The sequence below is a fragment of the Ipomoea nil genome, unplaced genomic scaffold (assembly GCF_001879475.1).
Source record: "Ipomoea nil cultivar Tokyo-kokei standard unplaced genomic scaffold, Asagao_1.1 scaffold3338, whole genome shotgun sequence".
NCBI lineage: Eukaryota > Viridiplantae > Streptophyta > Magnoliopsida > Solanales > Convolvulaceae > Ipomoea > Ipomoea nil.
In genome coordinates, this window is record NW_017619766.1 from 114704 (window position 1) to 132905 (window position 18202).

The following is an 18202-nucleotide window of genomic DNA, read 5'->3' on the forward strand; positions in this document are numbered from 1 at the left end:
TTATTTTCTCTTCAACATTATTAATTTATATCAATATATAAATTACATTTAAATACTAAAAACGAAAATCAAAATCCAAAAACATAATTTTTTATATAAATTACTTTTAAATATTAAAAATAGCAATACTGAAAATCTAAAAATGTAAGTTAAATAACTTAAAAAATTATTCATAATATATATAACCGAATACAAATTATATTACAATTTTTTTTTTATCTAAAAATGTATTACGTAACAAATTTCGATACAATAATTTAACAATAAATTAAATAATAATTAAAAATTAAAATAAATTAGTTACGTAACAAAATAAAAAATATTAACCAAAACTATATATATACATACTAACGTGTATATATATATATATATATATATATAAAAGTCTAACGTGCAACAGCTTTTACCATTTGACAGCTTTATGGCAGCTAGCAAGCTTGCTATCCACATGGCAAGAAAAAATAAAAGAAAATTACATTTTAAAATCCACATCACTTAGAAAGGGGGTCGGGATATTGGTTGGGATAAAGGTAGTCTTATCCTTTATATAATAAAGCTATATGGTTTGGGAAATAATTAATGTTACAATTAATGCCACAACCTCCTTTATGATAAAAAAAAAAAAAAACACAACATTTAAAAAATAAAATAGCTATATATTATATAATCATATAAAAAATATACTTTTGAAAAATAAAATAGCTATATATTATATAATCATATAAAAAATTTGTTCAATTAGAGCTTAAATTTACACATACAAAATTTGAAATTTGCTTTCCAAATGTAATTATCTTAGTTATTATTCGTATTGTGAAAATTATAATATAGATGAAATACAATTAAGAATAAATCAATGTAATTATGTAAATTCCCTCTATAAGTTTATTTGAATATGCACATAATTAGAGATTATATTAAGCATACAAAATTATAATTATAATTATAATTATAATTTTAATTATAATTTTGTATTCTATAAAAATAATAAATACTTGACCAATGGAAGTTCAAAAATATTATTATATTAAATAATTTAAAATATTAGTTTTTCTATTTTTTATTTATATTTATAATAACATAATTTTTTCCCGTGCATCGCGCGGGTGAATTACTAGTAGTTATATAATAATTGTATATTACTCAATACAATTATGATTATAGGCAATGCATCAATCATACTATTTGATGATTCTTAATTGCCCACATGAAGAAATCCCTAGCTTCTAAGACCTCTACACCCTAACTCGATAAGATATTGGTTATTGTTTAATTCATTATAAAAGTTTGGTCCATAAAAATAAAAATAAAATCCAAATTTGAGAATTCCATATTGTAAGAAATAATTATCCTATATGTTCTATAATCCATTATTTATAATGTCAATAATGATTTTTTTATTACAAAAGGGTGCTCAAGTGAGTAGAGTATCATTATTATTAATATACAATAATGGGAGAAGATTATGAGTATCAATTTTGGCCAATACTTTCTTGGTTGATAACTGATAAGGTGCACATAATTGTAATTTGAACATTGTTGATAAGGTCCAAGTGATTATGTATTCCTAAAGTTTGCACAAATATTCTCCTTTATACCAATATATAAATATACTATCCTATTACTCCAAAGAAAAGCACAGCAACATGACTTTTGGAGATCCAGACACTTTTTCATCCCATTATAAATAAAAAGAAATACAAAGTAAAATAGAGAACATCAAAGATAAGGTGAAAACTGAGAAATTCAAACTAGCAACATCTTTGAGAGAGCGGTCCTCAAATAGGGCACAACCGAGACTAGACTAGATTGAATTAATCTCATCGGGATGCAAATGCTAGTGCAGAATTCAGAAAAAACAAAAACGCAAAACAAAATCTACGAAAACCAATCCTGAACAGATGCACTTTACCAAACCAGAAAGACATCAGAGGATGGAATCAAATAGAGGGCCAAATCTGATGGAAAATGAAAGGGCAGTAGTAACATATTCCACAATTCACACACAACTAAACAACAAAAATCTTCCAAAAATAAGAAACCGATGTGACAAGAAGAGATGGAGTGTTAGAGATTTTGACTGGTTAAACACAGTGAGAAGCATCCCTACGAGGCCTAAGTTTAATCAGGATGTGATGAATGAACGAACATCCAATGCAAACTAACTTGAACTGCAATTCAGAAAGTTACAAAAAAAACCTGCAAGTCTGGCTGTGTTGCAATAGTATTCTGTTCTCTTTAGGGAATGACTACCCCAGCCCAAAATGGGGTTTCAACTCTTCCCCTCCAAGAAAAAGTGAATAAGCAAAAAAGATGTCCCTCAGCATCCATAGCTCTTTACCGTAAAATTTGTCGAGTCTAGATAAGGTTGGCCCTCTTCAAAGTCCGGATTGCTCTGCAGTAATAGGGCCATATTGATTCCGCGAGATCCAGGTATTTCTCTGCCAAAATGACTTTTAAATCCTCCATCCTACTTTTTGCTACCTCTTTGTAGTCTATGTTCTTAATATCTAACACAGGCTGCAAAAAGCGTGCTCTGATTTCTTCCTTGATCTTCCCTTGAACAATATATTCATTAGCCAACATGTAGTACGTTGGGAAGTTCTTGACGACTCTTACTGTCTGCTTGAAACAGAATACGTAAAGTGCACAAATGCCTTGGAGCATCTTAATATACAATGCAACAACAAATGGTCCAAGAATCCATAATGGCATCAACTCTTTTGAAACTTCAGCTCCATAAACTAAATTAACAGCCAGGTAAAAGGGTACGCTGCAAAATACAAGAAAGTTAAAATTAAAGATATATTAAAAGCAACTGAAATATACCCTACCCTGTACAACATTCGTATGCTTTTAAGCCCAGTATTTAATTCTGTATCTATTATTTAATTTCTTCACGATACTAATCAAAATAAAAAAAGTATAAAATGTTCATTGATTACATTTACTCATATTCATCACTCAAGATGCAAATACTCAAGTTTCACAATGAGTAAAAGGATTTAGCTCAGTGGTGCTTCTGATTGGCTATATATGGCCGAATAATTTATTGGTAGTCTCAATCAGCAGATCCAAGAAGACTTTGAGCCATGAAGCCCCAAATTTGAATCCATTGACTGAAGAACCATAGTTGTAGATGTAAAAGGTAGAATCAACTAACCAACTCATTAGATTTAAACAAATTACTCAATATATTTATCAAGATGAAATATTAACAAAATTCCATCCTTCAATTTCATGTTGGCATTGATGCTGCATTCCAACAGAACAGAAATTTCAAAACTCAGTTCCTGATTCCTTCACAAATGGGATGGCTAGTGAAACCCATGAAGTAGTTCATATTTCCAAATGCAGAAATCAGTCATAAATAAATTTAGAAAATGACACAAAATCAAAATGGCCTAACTTCTCCACGACTCCACCCCTGTATCAAACATCAGGTGCAATCTATGATATACTGATACAGAGATGGCTGTTGTGTCTAGACACAAGATATGCCCTTATAATGTAAGTGAACCTAATGGACGTCTTGACTTAACCCAATTATGCAGATAGAGATAACGTTGTGTCAAGACAAGTAATAAATTAACCCACTGTAGCCAGTGTATGGAACACTGCACACATTGAAAAAGATAAGAGAGAGTGAGTCATCATACTTACAAGATCAATAAATTTATCTTTATTGTTGCATCCAGACCAATAAAATAGCTCCAAACTGCCTGTAGGATATTGCCTCTTTCTTTCTGTTGCACCAGGTTTTGTGGCTCAACAGCTTCTGTTGAAGATGGTCCTTCAACAGTTTCACCGATTGCCTCGTCTGGGGATGGTGTACGAAGTATTGCCAACCAGTGTTTGAAAATTTTCTGTATAGCGAGAGTGCCACTGGTGGTGTCAACTGTTTCAGAAGTATAAGAAATGGGAAGATTCTGTGCCCTTGGAGATTCCACTGACGTTTCCTCACTCCCTTGGGATACAATAGAAAGCTTGATAGATTCCTTCTTGGTCTTTGATCCACTACTGCCCCCAGAGTTATTTTGGCTACTACTTTTGAAGGCCAAGATCTTCAATACTTTGGCTTTTGGTTTAAGGAAAAGAGGAGCTCCTCCACTGCAAACCACATATCTGGTCAATCCAACACAAAAATTACATTCTCTAACTGTAAATGATTATTCATTATAATCTGAAAATATATATCCTTCTCCTTTTGTTTTTATATACTTTTTAATGATAGGGACCATAGGGTGAGTGGATAGACCATATTATTGGATTCTTCATTTTTTTTTTTAAATGATGATGCATCATGCTTGACTAAACAATTAAAAGTTCATGGCCGTATGTCAGTATAATTCATTACACCAACTTAGAATGTCAAAATTACTTTTCAAAATGAATGACAAGGGAAAGAAATGCAAACATTTCACTTTAATTTTCCATGTGTTTATTAGGGCCATGCTTTAAGCCTTGAACTAACCACATTCCTAGAATTACAACTTTGCTTGTACTCTTTAAGTACCAATAAACCATTTAGTGCCAATTTCTGTAACTTTTAAGACAAACTATTCTAAATTTTAGTTTTTTACCAACTATTGAACTCCACTTAAAAAAATGAAACTGGCATTGCATTGTGTAAAATCAAGTAGCCAACTCCAACAAAATGGATGCACAAAACTCTTCCTATCTTCAGGGAATCTTTCAAGGATTTAAACCATGACCAAGAGGTCACCCCAACAAAAATTGAAGTACAGATAACTGGTAAGTCCAAGGGGTCTTTATCTCTAAATCTCACTACAGGTCTCCCCACCACTCCAAAAGATAATGTAAAACTCAAATAGGCCAAGAAACCATGAAACAAAGATTGATGGTATCATGAAATCACTTGATCTAAATGTTAATAAGGAAGTCCATTTGTAAGTTTTGATAAATATTTCTTCCTCACTATGGGTCAGCAGTAAGCCAAAAGCATCCACTATCAGCCATGTATACATCTAATTATATGTATTAAAAGAAGAAGAAGCAGTTCAAAAATCCTATATTGACTGCTATGTTGGTTATGTTATATTGATTATTGCATTATCAACACGTAAAGTCAGGGCTAATAACATTCTCATGCAGACAAATAACCCTATTTGAAAGTAATACATTAACTCATTAAGATACACTATGATTTCCATATAGAGTTCAAGAGTTAATAGAATTAAAAATATGCAAAATGAATTATCCTGAATAGGACATAGGATTACCTATAAAAGGATCTGCACTTCAATGAGGTAAATTTATCTTTCCTCCCAACATAGCGAACCGTTGTCACAGAACGTGTCAATTTGTTCCCACTGCTCGACGATGAAGATTGAAAAGGATTTGTTTTATAAGAATGCTGCGAACAATTAAAAAAACACATAAATGATTCATTAATGGAGTGAAAGAAAACTTGCATTCAATTGCTAAAAGAGTTCTTTGGACCTCAAACATTAGAAAGTGAGGCAAGACAGCGTGTTCACCCAGTGTCTATTTCTTAAAGGCACTTAGATGACATCAATACAAGAAAGTCAACAATAAACAATGAGCTTACAATCAATCAACAATGAAACTAAATAAATTGAAACAAAGTTATAGACCAAACCGTCCAAACATAAATGTTTGTAATATATATAGTTTGTTCAAATGAGGGGTGAGGTAAAAAATATAACATGTTCATCAATGGAGACCAAAACATACCACAGACAAACTAACACTTAAAATAGTTCAAGCAACTTAGCATTTTAATACTGTGTAAAACTACATGTGTTAACCTAAAATCTAAATAACCAATAAAAACATCTAACCAGTTTTGTGCAAAAAACAGCAATAACCCCCAGGTCGTCATATCATCTTCAAGATGCCAGGGACCAGTGCAACTACTAAAGATGTTTTTTCTTTCTTTTATCAATTCTCACAGAGTTAATCAGAGTGTTCTATTTTTTAAGACCTACTAAATAAATGTGACAACTGAACTATGATGCCTATGAAACTTTAGTTTTCACATGAAATGGAAAAGCATGCATAAATGCAACTATTTTCAATACACAATATTCGTTAATAAAATTTAAAGGATTATTTTAGCAAAAAATAGCTTAATTTCCATTACCTGCAAATGAAGGGTTGCCAAAGCCATTGTTTCCGTCCCTATCCGCAATCATTTACCAAACAAATTCATAACTCCAGCAAAACCTTTCCAGAATATAAAGACAAAATTCAGAAATTCATCCCAGAACATCACATAAATCCAATTTCTTCGAATCGCTAAGACTGTTCCTCTAAACGGAATATTCCAAATTATAGGGTTTTCTCAATTTACGCCTAAAAATTCCATCTTTCTTAAGAAAAATACACAGCAGCCGCACCAAGCTCAATGCAAACTCGAATTCCAAGACCCACACCGGCAATTGTTTCAAAATTATATTTACTGCTTACACAAACAATACAAGTATTCAAATATGCAATATTATGTGCATATGTGTAGAAAGCTCAGAAGAGAAAAGTGCTTACAGAGGATTCGGAAAGGAGAGGTTTGATGATGATAGGGTGGGTACGAGGGGGTTTCAATGGATTTTATATGTAGATAGAACTATAGAAGTTGAAGATTGATTGCTGTACATATTGTGTAGAAGAGCACTTTCTTTATCTCTCTTTAGATAGCAGAGAGAGAAGGAAAAGGGTCAGAATGTTTAAATTATGGAAGACTCTTTTTTTTTTTTTTTTCTTGATTTTTTTTTTTTTTACATTTTTTAATTAAATTATATAAAAAAAAAAAAAGTCCCTAAATTTTACCTAAAAAGTTAATTAAGTTTTTAAACTTTTAAAAGTTCAATTAAACCTATAAATATGTTATTTTGGACCAACGAAACTCTTTAACTTATTGGTAAGCTGTAATTACAGTTCAATTAGAGTTCCAGCCAATTTTAGCGAACTTTCGACAAATATCCGACGAAATTCCAGCAAGTTAGGTCAAGTATCAGCCTAATCACATTATGTCGGAGAAGGCAACCAACTTAATTGGTCGCCTTCTCCGGCTAATGGAGTTAGTTGCCTTCTCCGGCTAATGGAGTTAGTTGCCTTCTCCAGCAAAACGCGACAGGTGCCCGTTGACGATCGTCGGTTGTTGGTATTTGACCTAGCTTGCCGGAATTTGGTTGGATGTTTGTCGGAGTTGGCCGGAACCCTAGTTGACCTACAATTACAAGTCACCAATAGGTTAGTGGGTTTCATTGCTCCAAAATAACATGTTTGGGGATTTAATTGCAACTTCTAAAAGTTTAAGGATCTAATTAACTTCTTGAGTAAAGTTTATGGGCTTATTTGACCTTCCCTAAACCTGTTTTTCATCTTAAAATACCTTAATATAAAATATTTTTTCCTACTTGAAGCACAAATAGTCAATATCCCACTAGAGTTCAAACATGTGATCTCTCATTCGGAAGAGTCACAAAGATGCCATTGAGCTACAAGCTAAATGACAATATAAAATGTTGTTTTAAAACAAAGGAAAAAAGTGTCAAATTGCTAAGAGCAACTCCAACTCTCAAAGAATGGGTTTGATTGCTCAATTTTTGCATGCCATATAGAATGTGGATGGGCGAGAAAAAAGAGGGAGAAAAAAAATTGATTATTTACGTGCCCATTAAATGTGTCGCACACGCACCTGTGCAAGATTGGTCTTCCCTTTTTCATAATTGTGGACCCACAAAGATTCAACATTAATGAAATAATTTTTTTTTTCCTCTTAACTATTCTGTCCACTCCAAATAGTCTTCTCCCTCCTCCAATTGTGAAAAAAAAATAGTTAAACAAAGTTCGAATCACCTAAGTTAATAAATAAATAAATAAAATAATGATGCGCTTGCTCTAAAAGCAACCTTAACAACATGAATTTTTTCTCCAATTTTTTTGTGGACCCCATGATATATTATCTTACCTAATCTAAAAAATCCTTCTTCACAACCGTTTGAGTTTTTTTACATATTTTTTATGGACTCACAATTTTACACAAATTATATTTTAATTATTTCTTTATTTATTATTATTATTTTTAGATAATTATTTATTATTATTTTAAAAATTATAATTATTAGTATTATTTATACTTAAATTAAACATTTCAAAATTTAATTTAATTGATAATTATAAATTTAATAATAAATTTAAATTTAATAAATTAAATAAAGAAGTTGGATTTGCATAGTATACATTTAAAAAATAATAACAAAATTAAATAAAAAAATATTTTTTTAAAAAAATTTTGGCCAGCAACGGCAAGTTTAAAAAAAAAAAACAGTAATTCATAGTGCTTGTCAGTGGGTGGCCACTCTAAAGTGCCCAGCAAGTGCAATATGAAACACTTGCGCCCAAAACGCGCCCACTAGGCACAGACCTAGAGCTGTCAAAATGGGCTTAGCCCGCCAGACTTTTCTGCCCTGTCCCGCAAAAAAGACGGACCGGGCTCGTGGTTTAGAATCTCATATTAAAAACGGGCTTTTTTACCCGCCCCGCCTAGTCCACGGGCTAGCCCGCCAGCCCGCTTATATTATTATTATTATTTAAGAAAAAAAAAATACTCTAATACTCTTATACTCTAATATCTAAATTCTAAAAGACTAAAACTCTAAAAAGTAAAAACTCTAACTCTAGTCAGGCAGTCACCCACTCACGACTCACCCTAACACCCGCCTTCGTTTCTGCGAGAGTGCGAGACGCTCAGAGCCTCAGACGCCACCGTCCGTCCGTCCGTCCGTCCATCCGTCCACGGTCTATCCGTCCATCGCCCATCAGTTAGACGCCACCGCGAGTCACCGGCGACCCACCGTGAGGTCCGCGAGTCTACCGCTCAGCAACGGCGCGACGCCACTGCCCACTGTCCAGGTAATTTTTTTTCTTTCCCTTTGATTTAATTATTTTTCTTTCCCTTTACACTTTACAGTGTAATGATATTTACTATTTAGTGTATATAATAATGTATATAATAATAATTTAGATAGAAATACAGAATTTAGACATTGTAATTTGTATTGAACTACTGACATTTTTTGTCTTTCCCTTTACAATGTATTGATAATGATAATTTACTGATATAAATATATAATCATTCTCTTTAATCAGAATTTAGACATTTAATGTATATAATTTCTTTGTACTGTCGTATTGTGTTTTGTGTATATAATTACTGATTTCATGTGTACTGCTCCGTCTACTCAGATTGCTCGTGAATTCGTGATTCGTGATAGATTCTGTGTCTTTGAACCAAACTAATGCGAACCAAACTACTCATACCATTGCCGATGATGATGTTGATGGAATGCCAGGAATGAATAATTCTACAAAGAAAGGTAAGTCTAAACAACTTACCTCTGATGTGTGGACTTATTTTACAAAGCTTCCAATTGGTGAAGATGGTATTCCAAGGACAAAAAGCAATGGTTGTTCGAAAGAATTTAAAGCTGGGGGGAAAATACATGGAACTTCTTCATTAAAGAGACACAAAGAAATACGTAGGATGTTAAAGTTTCATGATGTTGGGCAAATGTTTGTTAATCATGAAGGCAAACTTGAATCTAGGAAAGTAGATCCAAATGTTGCTAAGGGGTTGTTAGCTTCTGCAGTCATCAAACATGATTTACCATTTTCATTTGTTGAATATGAGGGTATTAGAAAATGGCAGAAGTATTTGAATCCCGATGTCCCTTGTATCTCTAGAAACACACTTGTGTCTGACATTACTAAGATCTATTTTCAAGAAAAAGAGAAGCTTAAACAAGTGTTGGCAAATATTAAAAATAGAATTTGTTTAACTTCTGATGTATGGACTGCATGCACTAGTGAGGGATATATTTGCTTAACTGGACACTTTGTTGATGTGAATTGGAAATTGAATAGCAAGATACTTTGCTTTGCTAAGATGCCCCCACTACACACAGGATGTGAATTATCTGCAAAAATATTTCAATTTTTGAAGGATTGAGGAATTGAAAGAAAGGTGTTCTCTTTGACATTAGATAATGCATCTAGTAATGGTAGTATGCAAAACATTTTAAAGGAGCAATTAGCTTTGCATGATAGTTTGTTGTGTGATGGAGAGTTTTTCCACATTCGTTGTTCAGCCCATATATTAAATCTCATTGTACAAGAGGGGTTGAAAGTGGTTAATTCAGCTTTGCATAAAATTAGAGAGTCTGTCAAATATGTGAAATATCTGAAAGGTTCTGAGGGTAGGATGAAGAAGTTTGAAGAATGTATAAGTGCAGTTGGTAACATTGATACTAGTATTGGTTTGAGATTGGATGTGGTTACTAGGTGGAACTCCACATATTTAATGTTGGAAAGTGCTATTAAGTACAAAAGGGCATTTGCTTCTCTTCAATTGAATGATAGACAATATAAATTTTGCCCTTCAAATGAAGAATGGAAAAGATGTGAGAAAATATGTGAGTTTCTTGAGCCATTATATGAGGTGACAATTTTGATTTCCGGTTTTTCCTATCCTACCTCAAATCTATATTTTATGCAAGTTTAGAAGATTGAAAGTATGTTGAAAGAAAACTTGGATAATGAAGATGTCTTGATAAGTGGAATGTGTAAAAAGATGTTTGACAAATTTGATAAATATTGGAGTGAATATAGCTTAGTGCTTGCATTTGGAGCTATTTTTTATCCAAGGATAAAGCTTGTAACATTGGAGCATTTATATGGGGAGGTTCAGAGTGATCCAACTAAACTTAAAGAAATGATTTCACTTTTGAAGACAAAGTTGAACAAGCTTTTTAGTGCTTATGCGGATATTATTACTCCACCTCTTTCCCAACCACGGTTTTCCCAAGTCACATCTTCAAGTATGCAAAGTGAAAGTTTAGGTAAAAGTCAAAGAAAAAGAGCATTTGAAGTAAGTATTTTAAGTTCTAGGTTTCTAACACTTCAATTTATATATATTTTCTATATCTGCAATTTGCATTTGTGATTGTGAATTTGTGATAACATGTTTAATGTTTTAAATTTTAATTTCTAAGTTCTAACTAATGTAGGCAATTAAAAGGTATGATAGTCAAACTGTTAAGACTGTTGGAAAGTCAGAATTGAAAATTTATTTGGAGAAGCCAAAACTTGAATATGCATACTATGAGGATTTGAATATCTTGGATTATTGGAAAGAACGTATGCATAGATATCATGCACTTGCATTGATGGCACGGGATGTTTTGGCTATCCCAATTACTACTATTGCATCGGAGTCGGCATTCTCTATTGGTGCTCACCAAGTATAGGAGTTGTACTTTGCCTGAAAAAGTGCAAGTACTTATTTGCACTACAAATTGGTTGCATGGCTATACTATTGGTAACTTATTATTATTTTTTTTTTTTTGCAAAATAATGAAATATTTGATTATATTTTAGGTAGTTGATATTTTAATGTATTGTAATTTAATTTTAATTTTAACTCTCTATTATGTTGAATTTTTATGTAGATACTGAAGAAAGTTCAAGTTCAACATCAAATTTGTCCTTTGAAGATTCAAATGTTGTAAATCTTGTTGATGATAATGATGAAAATGAAGATGAAGATTGAAGAGGATGTGAATGTTGGAATATTGGAATGATGTAATGGACTTATGAACTTATGTAGTTAAGTAGTTATGTTTTGTACTTTTGTAATATTTTAATTCTCTATTATGTTGAATTTTTATGTTTTGGACTCTATGGTGTCAATGACTCAATTCGTTGTCATGATGAATTAATTTGTGTTATTTACTTATGAATAAGTGTTTTAAGTAGATAATATTTAAGTTATTAACATAGTCACGTTAGAGTTTAGATTTTAGGGACACATGAATACATGATACCAAAAAAAAAAAAAGGCGGACTAGGCGGGGGCCCGCGGGCTTGGGGGGGGGGGGGGGGGGCGGGGCGGGGCGGGCTGCCCCTACCTAAGCACGTTTTCTTGGCGGGCTTTTTAGTCCGCCCGGCCAAAAGGCGGGCTTTGGCTGGCCCTGCCCCGCCAGCCCGTATTGACAGCTCTACGCAGACGTGTTCTCATACACCTATTTCCCTCCTCTTCAAAAATAAAAAATATCATTTGCAGTAGAAACATTTTTGAAAAAATTCCACTTTCCAATGGTTAAAAAATCACCACCGAGTTTTTGCATTTGAAAACCCCTCACAAAAACCCTATTGGGGTTGCTCAAAATCTAATAAATAGCGCAAATGAGGTTTTTTTTTTTTTTTTTTTTTTTTTTTTTTTTTTTTTTTAGTTCCAATAAAGACTCATAAATTAGCAAAATAATACAACTAGGCATTATTATTGTGTATCAAACATGTTACCACTAATGTAGTGCTAACGAAGCGAACACGTGGCATGTTATGATTATGAAGATCCTATATTCCTATGTGAACAATCATTTTATTTTTATTCTTAAAAAAATTATTTTTATTTTAAAATTTATTGATTTGAAAAAACATTTTTTATTTTAAAAAAATTGATTGTTGGTAGGTATTATATTGTTCTTGATGGACAACTAGTGCAACTGTCTAGATTTGGACCTCACAATGAGCTGAGGTCTAGATATGATAGAGGTGGTTGGCTGTCATGTAATATAAGTGATATCGCGGAGCTTGTCATGTAATATATTGGTAGCGCGAAGCTTACCATGTGATATAGGTGGCAGCGCGGATGTGACGACCCAAAATATTTTTCTCCAAATTCTTATTTTATAAAGTTGGACTTGAGTTATGAGATAGTTTGATTACATGATCATTTGTGCATAAATCATTACACATCATTTCTCATATTGTGACGATTCCTAATGACTATGTGTATTCTATGCCTATGAGATGTTGTGTTGTGTTGTACCCGGTTGAGAATTTTCGGAAGGTTACTTGAATTGTTGTGTTGTACCCGGTTGAGAATTCCTGGAAGGTTACTTGAATTGTTGTGTTGTACCCGGTTGAGAATTCCCGAAAGGTTACTTCAATTGTTGTGTTGTACCAGGTTGAGAATTCCCGGAAGTTTACTTGAATTGTTGTGTTGTACCCGGTTGAGAATTCTCGAAAGGTTACTTGAATTGTTGTGTTGTACCCGGTTGAGAATTCCCAGAAGGTTACTTGAATTGTCGTGTTGTACCGGGTTGAGAATTCCCGGAAGGTTACTTGAATTGTTGTGTTGTACCCGGTTGAGAATTCCCGGAAGGTTACTTGAATTGTTGTGTTGAACCCGGTTAAGAATTCCCGGAAGGTTACTTGAGTTATGTTATGATAAAACCGGTTGAGAATTCCCTGAGGGTTTCTTGAGATATGTTATGAGATCCGGTTGAGAATTCCCGGAAGTGTGTATTAAAGTGTTGTGATGAGATCCGGTTGAGAATTCCCGGAAGTGTGTATTAAAGTGTTGTGATGAGACGATCCAGTTGAGAATTCCCGGAAGGTTACTTGAAAAGAGTGTATAATATTGAATTCATGCCAAGTACTAGTTTCACAATGTATTCCTTTGGTTCATAATATGTTGTTAAGTTGTTATGCCACTTGATTTCCAATGTTATGCATAATGTGATGTTCTACCTCCTTACTTGGCTTTGGTTACTCACTTGATGGCATGTCACTTTACCTATTCTTTGATCTATTAAGTCAAACTTGATTTATATCTTGTTAATGTATATTAAGTATGTATAATTGAGTATGAATTGCATGAGGGTTTGTATCTGAATTATATTTGCACATGAGTCTATTGCCTATAGATAAACATTAGAGTGACTTCCATTTTTGGTCTACTGTTATAGGGGCGTTTCTAATTTCAGTCCACTTTAATTTTTTTTGCCACTTTATAACCACTGTTATTGAATGTGTTCCATTTTTAGTCCACTGTTAATATTTCCGTCAAGAGGCCGTATAATCAAAGGGTATTTTGGTCTTTTTATGTTTGTCTCTTCTCTTTTAATCCAGGCGCTTCGTCCTCCTCCTCCTCCTCCGATATTCGAAGATGGCTCTTCGAACAACGAGAATGGGAAGCCAAAGCTACATCGTTTCATTCGTTCCAACATGGACCGACGAGGTTTCTTAGGTTTTAGGTTTAATGTTCTCATTTCTTTAGTCAAACATAGTCTTGGATGAGAAGAAATGTCAAAATACCCCTAGATTACACACCCTCTTGATGGAAATACTAACGGTGGGACTAAAAGTGGAACACATTCAATAATAGTAGTTATAAAGTGGCAAAAAAAAAAATTAAGGTGGACTAAAATTGGAAACGCCCCTATAACAGTTGGATCAAAAATGGAATTCACTCTAAACATTATTATTATATATGTGTATATATATATGTAACAACCCAAAATTTCATTTTATAAATCCGGTATTAAGAAATTCCAAAATATCCATTTTCACTCCATTAAAAATTTTTGCGATCAATTGGTGTTTGAATAAATTATTTTCGTCACATTTTAAATTAATTCGACACTAAAAATTGATTTTATTCGAAATTCCTAAGTTTTCGGGTACTTCGCGTACCCAGATTTAAATCAAGAAATTTATCTGAGTGAGACCGAGAGAATTCAAAAAGATTTTAAACAAGTGTTCATCTAAATAGCTTTTTGAGAAAATTCATTTTCAACCCCAAAGTATTTAAAGTTAGAATTTCTAGCCTTGGTCCATGATACAAGGTGAACCACTTCATTCAAAAGAAAACTTTGCTGAGAACACTTTCTAACCAAGCTTTTACCATTTTGCCCTCATCCAATCATTTGCCTTCTACCTAGGTTTTGGACCCTATATAAACACCACTATTCCATTGTTGGTTCCCTGATCTCATTCTTTGCCTCTCCAAATATTTTGTCTGCCAAGAAAAAAGGGAGAAAACAACATCACAGTAAGCTCATCTCCTTCTTCAATCCTAGCCTTCATTTCTCTTCTAGTTTCTTTTAACCTTTGAGGTTCTAGGCTAAGATTGTATGGTGTGCTTGGGAAGTATAGGTGGTGAAGGAGGCACTAGCTAGATTGAGAGGAAGAAGAGATCCAAGCTAGAAGAATAACTACAAGAGGTATAACCCCATGGATTCCTTCTTGAAATTTGGCTCTGTGAAGCCTTGTTTTTTAGTAGAAATGAATAGAAACTATGAGATTTTGTTGTGTTTATGCTTAGAAGTGATCTAGTATTTGTTTGTGAGTTGTTGAGAATGTTTTGGACTTGTTTGGATTGAACTTGCAGGAGAAAAAGCTATCTGGTGCACACACAGGGTGCACCAGATCAGACCAGCGGCCCTAGAGGAGGGCCGTCGGCTAAAGTCGTGGTTACACGGGACTAGGGCACGGCCCTAGAGGAGGGCCGCCGCCTAGTCCCGATGGTTTAACGGGGCTCATGGGGCGGACCATGAGGAGTCCCGCCCTAGGTCCCTGAGTTTGTTCTGAGAAGGTTTTTGTGCAGTGGCCGGGCCCTTGTGGCTCAGCTACGTGTCGTTTTGGGCTGAGTGTTATGGGCCCTTGTGGCTCGGCTCTTCGGGACCGTCTTGACGCACGTTTTGGCTTTGATTTCGTTGAATTTGGATAAAAAAACGAGTATGTTATGAAGGAATTATTGAAGAATTGTTACACAGAGTATATATTTGCTAGTTTACTGTGTATGAAGAATTATTTGACTATGTGATCTGATGATGTTTTTATTGAGTATAGAAGCATGATTCTTTGAGAATATGAATTATTATGAAAGCATGATTAAATTGTGTTATTTGATCAATGAGAATAAAAGCATGTTTGTTGAGTGAAATGTATAAAATTTGCTATGTTGCGAACCAAGCATGATACTATATTATTGAGTACTTCATGTATTTTGTACATGGGATTGAATTATGTTATAGAGTATTTTGGCATCCCACATATGTCATATTTCAAAAATGCATAAAGGGCCAACGTGAGCCCAAGTAATACTTTCAAAAATCATAAGCATGCGGTATACCATTCTTTGATGCATTGAGAAGTTGATGAGTTGTTGCATGCATGAGAGATATATTTATGTATTATCTATATCGGTGAGGTTTTGGAGGATCCCGTTTGGACTATGTCCTCTCGGATGATTTTATAGACATTGCGGTCCCAGTATATGTAACGCGGCGTATTCCCACATTACGAGGTTGGAAACTACCCTCCAGGCTTGGAATCCTGGTAGGGGGTGCGCACACTGAAAGTTCGATACCTGATTCCACAGCACGAGAACCACAAGATTGGTTCCGTAGACGGTAGGTGATATTGGGTTGGACTTACGCTGTTCCCGATGGGGCAATTCACGCTGCGGTGAAACCCTGAGCCGTCTATGAGCGAAAAGAAAAGAAAACGAGTCAATAGAGACTCAAGAGAAAGAAAGCGAGTCAAGAGAGACTCAAGAGAAAAGAAAGCGAGTCAAGAGAGACTCAAAAGAAAGAAAGCGAGTCAAGAGAGACTCAAGAGAAAGAAAGTGAGTCAAGAGAGACTCAAGAGTAAGAAAGAAAGAAAGAGACCTCCACAGAAAGTACTCTATTTTTACAACGAGTGTACATGAGTATATATTTATAGTATTGCACGAGATTGCATATGAGTATGATTATAGTATTGCACGAGATTGCATATGAGTATGATTATAGTATTGCACAAGATTGCATTTGAGTAGAACATCGCATGAGATTACATGACGAAAATGTTGATTTGAGATTGTTCATACAGCATGATTATTTTGTTATATTTGAAGCCTTGTATATCAAGCTTATGTGATGAGTATGTGAGAGTATGAGAATATCTGTTAAATGGTTTATTAGCATGATCCTATCTACAAGCATGAGTTGTTTGTTAAGTTAATTGAAGTGTTTATATGTTGAACTAACTAAGTGTTCAGTCTTATATATATAAGCATGCTAGTTGATATTATAGGTTGCAAGCATCTAGAAAGTATGTGATAGATCTAAAGATGTAAATGAGATGGGTTTGTAGTATACAAGTGAAACCAAATGTTTTCAAAATATATCTATAGTACTTTACAGGGTTGAGTGTGGTTATACTTAGCTTCGTGCTAACGGGTGTTTTCCTATTTGTCTATGTGTTGCTTGCAAAACCCCTTTCAGGTGGGCCCAGCAGTGAGTACAGATCGAGTTAGATTAGTCTCGTAGTTTGAGATGTCTAAACTCTAGTTATTTATGACTTTGTTATGGATTTTAGACCCATTATTGATGTTATGTTTTTGAGGATGATGTAGAATTTTGGGGTGACATTTTCCCCCCTTATGTTTTCAGTATTTATTATGGATGTTAGATATTTATTTTATTTCTAGTTCTACCCCTTAGCCTGTGCAATCACCACGGAGTGGTGGTTGTGGCGGTGACATTCCCACTAGTTATCCTTTTAGTATTATTTCCGCTGCTTAGTTTATGTTAATGACTACTTAGAGTTGTAATTAAGAGTTAGAAAAGTGGGGTGTTACAATATACACATGTGAAACTATTTGTCTTACATCTATGATCTTGATTGTCTTAACGTGTTATAAGTGTAAAACTAATCATTTTCCAAAAATATATATCTATATTTATTTTACAGGGTTGAGTGGATTTATACTTAGTATTTTTATGCTAACTGGTTTATTTTTCTATGTGTTTTTTATAACCCCTTTCAGGTGGACTTGATGGAGCGCGCATTCGATGTAGTAGCGTGTAGCTCTAGAGCATAGTAGATGCTAGCCTTAGTTATCCGTTCTTTCCCTTTTTGGTGATTTGATGTTAGATATTGATGTAGCTAGACTACCTTGTTTTGGTTGGTGCGTAGACACCGAGGTTCGCATACCCCTTTCTATTTATGTATTGAGCTTTTGACTCTAGTTTTGTAGAAGCTTTAGCCTGTGCAGTTACTCGAGGGTGGGTAACTGTGGTGGTGACACTCTCTTTTAGATGAGGGTGGGTAACTATGGTGGTGACACTCTCTTTTAGATGTTGGATTTGGATTTATATATTCTTTTTTTTTTTAAACCAACAAAACGAACTTCATTAATGACTTAATAAACCGGAGATACAAGCCGGTGGGATCACACCCCATGACCCTAGACAGACAAAGAAACAGTGCCCGAGCTAACTCATGAGCTACTTGATTCACTGTTCTCCTGACATGATGGATCTGAACAGACCCTATGTCGTTAGCAATCGATAGACATTGCTTAACTAGCATCCCTATATAAGAA

The 18202-nt window shown here is 34.0% G+C and overlaps 2 protein-coding genes across 4 annotated transcripts; one reads left to right on the forward strand and one right to left on the reverse strand.

Annotated features, from left to right (window-relative positions):
* Positions 1 to 1879: 1879 nt before the first annotated feature.
* Positions 1880 to 6686, reverse strand: LOC109170758. Of its 2 annotated transcripts, none has more exons than XM_019319910.1 (5): positions 6529 to 6686; positions 6128 to 6210; positions 5244 to 5377; positions 3664 to 4110; positions 1880 to 2773 (listed from the first exon to the last, which is right to left on the reverse strand). In XM_019319910.1, the coding sequence occupies exons 2-5, from the start codon at positions 6152 to 6154 to the stop codon at positions 2359 to 2361; spliced, it is 1023 nt and encodes a 340-aa protein (XP_019175455.1). In that variant the 5' UTR covers positions 6155 to 6210; positions 6529 to 6686; the 3' UTR covers positions 1880 to 2358. The 2 variants fall into 2 exon arrangements, with proteins under 2 accessions (XP_019175455.1, XP_019175454.1); XM_019319909.1 differs by having other exon boundaries at positions 3664 to 4125.
* A 1997-nt stretch (positions 6687 to 8683) lies between these two features.
* LOC109170757 lies at positions 8684 to 11628 on the forward strand. 2 transcript variants are annotated; one of them, XR_002052486.1, is made up of 3 exons: positions 8684 to 8898; positions 9232 to 9362; positions 11493 to 11628. XR_002052486.1 is itself a non-coding variant. In XM_019319908.1 (2 exons), the coding sequence occupies exons 1-2, from the start codon at positions 10559 to 10561 to the stop codon at positions 11550 to 11552; spliced, it is 414 nt and encodes a 137-aa protein (XP_019175453.1). In that variant the 5' UTR covers positions 9378 to 10558; the 3' UTR covers positions 11553 to 11628. The 2 variants fall into 2 exon arrangements, 1 of the variants encoding a protein (XP_019175453.1); XM_019319908.1 differs by lacking the exons at positions 8684 to 8898; positions 9232 to 9362 and adding an exon at positions 9378 to 10912.
* Positions 11629 to 18202: the final 6574 nt, after the last annotated feature.

Coding starts and splice junctions, on each gene's coding strand:
- LOC109170758 (XM_019319909.1), bottom strand. CDS start 6,154: ATGGCTTTGGCAACCCTTCATTTGCAG. Junction 4,126..5,243: donor AAGTGCAGATCCTTTTATAG/GTAATCCTATGT, acceptor TGGATTGACCAG/ATATGTGGTTTGCAGTGGAG. Junction 2,774..3,663: donor AAGATAAATTTATTGATCTT/GTAAGTATGATG, acceptor TGTATTTTGCAG/CGTACCCTTTTACCTGGCTG.
- LOC109170757 (XM_019319908.1), top strand. CDS start 10,559: ATGTTGAAAGAAAACTTGGATAATGAAGATGTCTTGATAAGTGGAATG. Junction 10,913..11,492: donor AAAGAAAAAGAGCATTTGAA/GTAAGTATTTTA, acceptor ATTTTTATGTAG/ATACTGAAGAAAGTTCAAGT.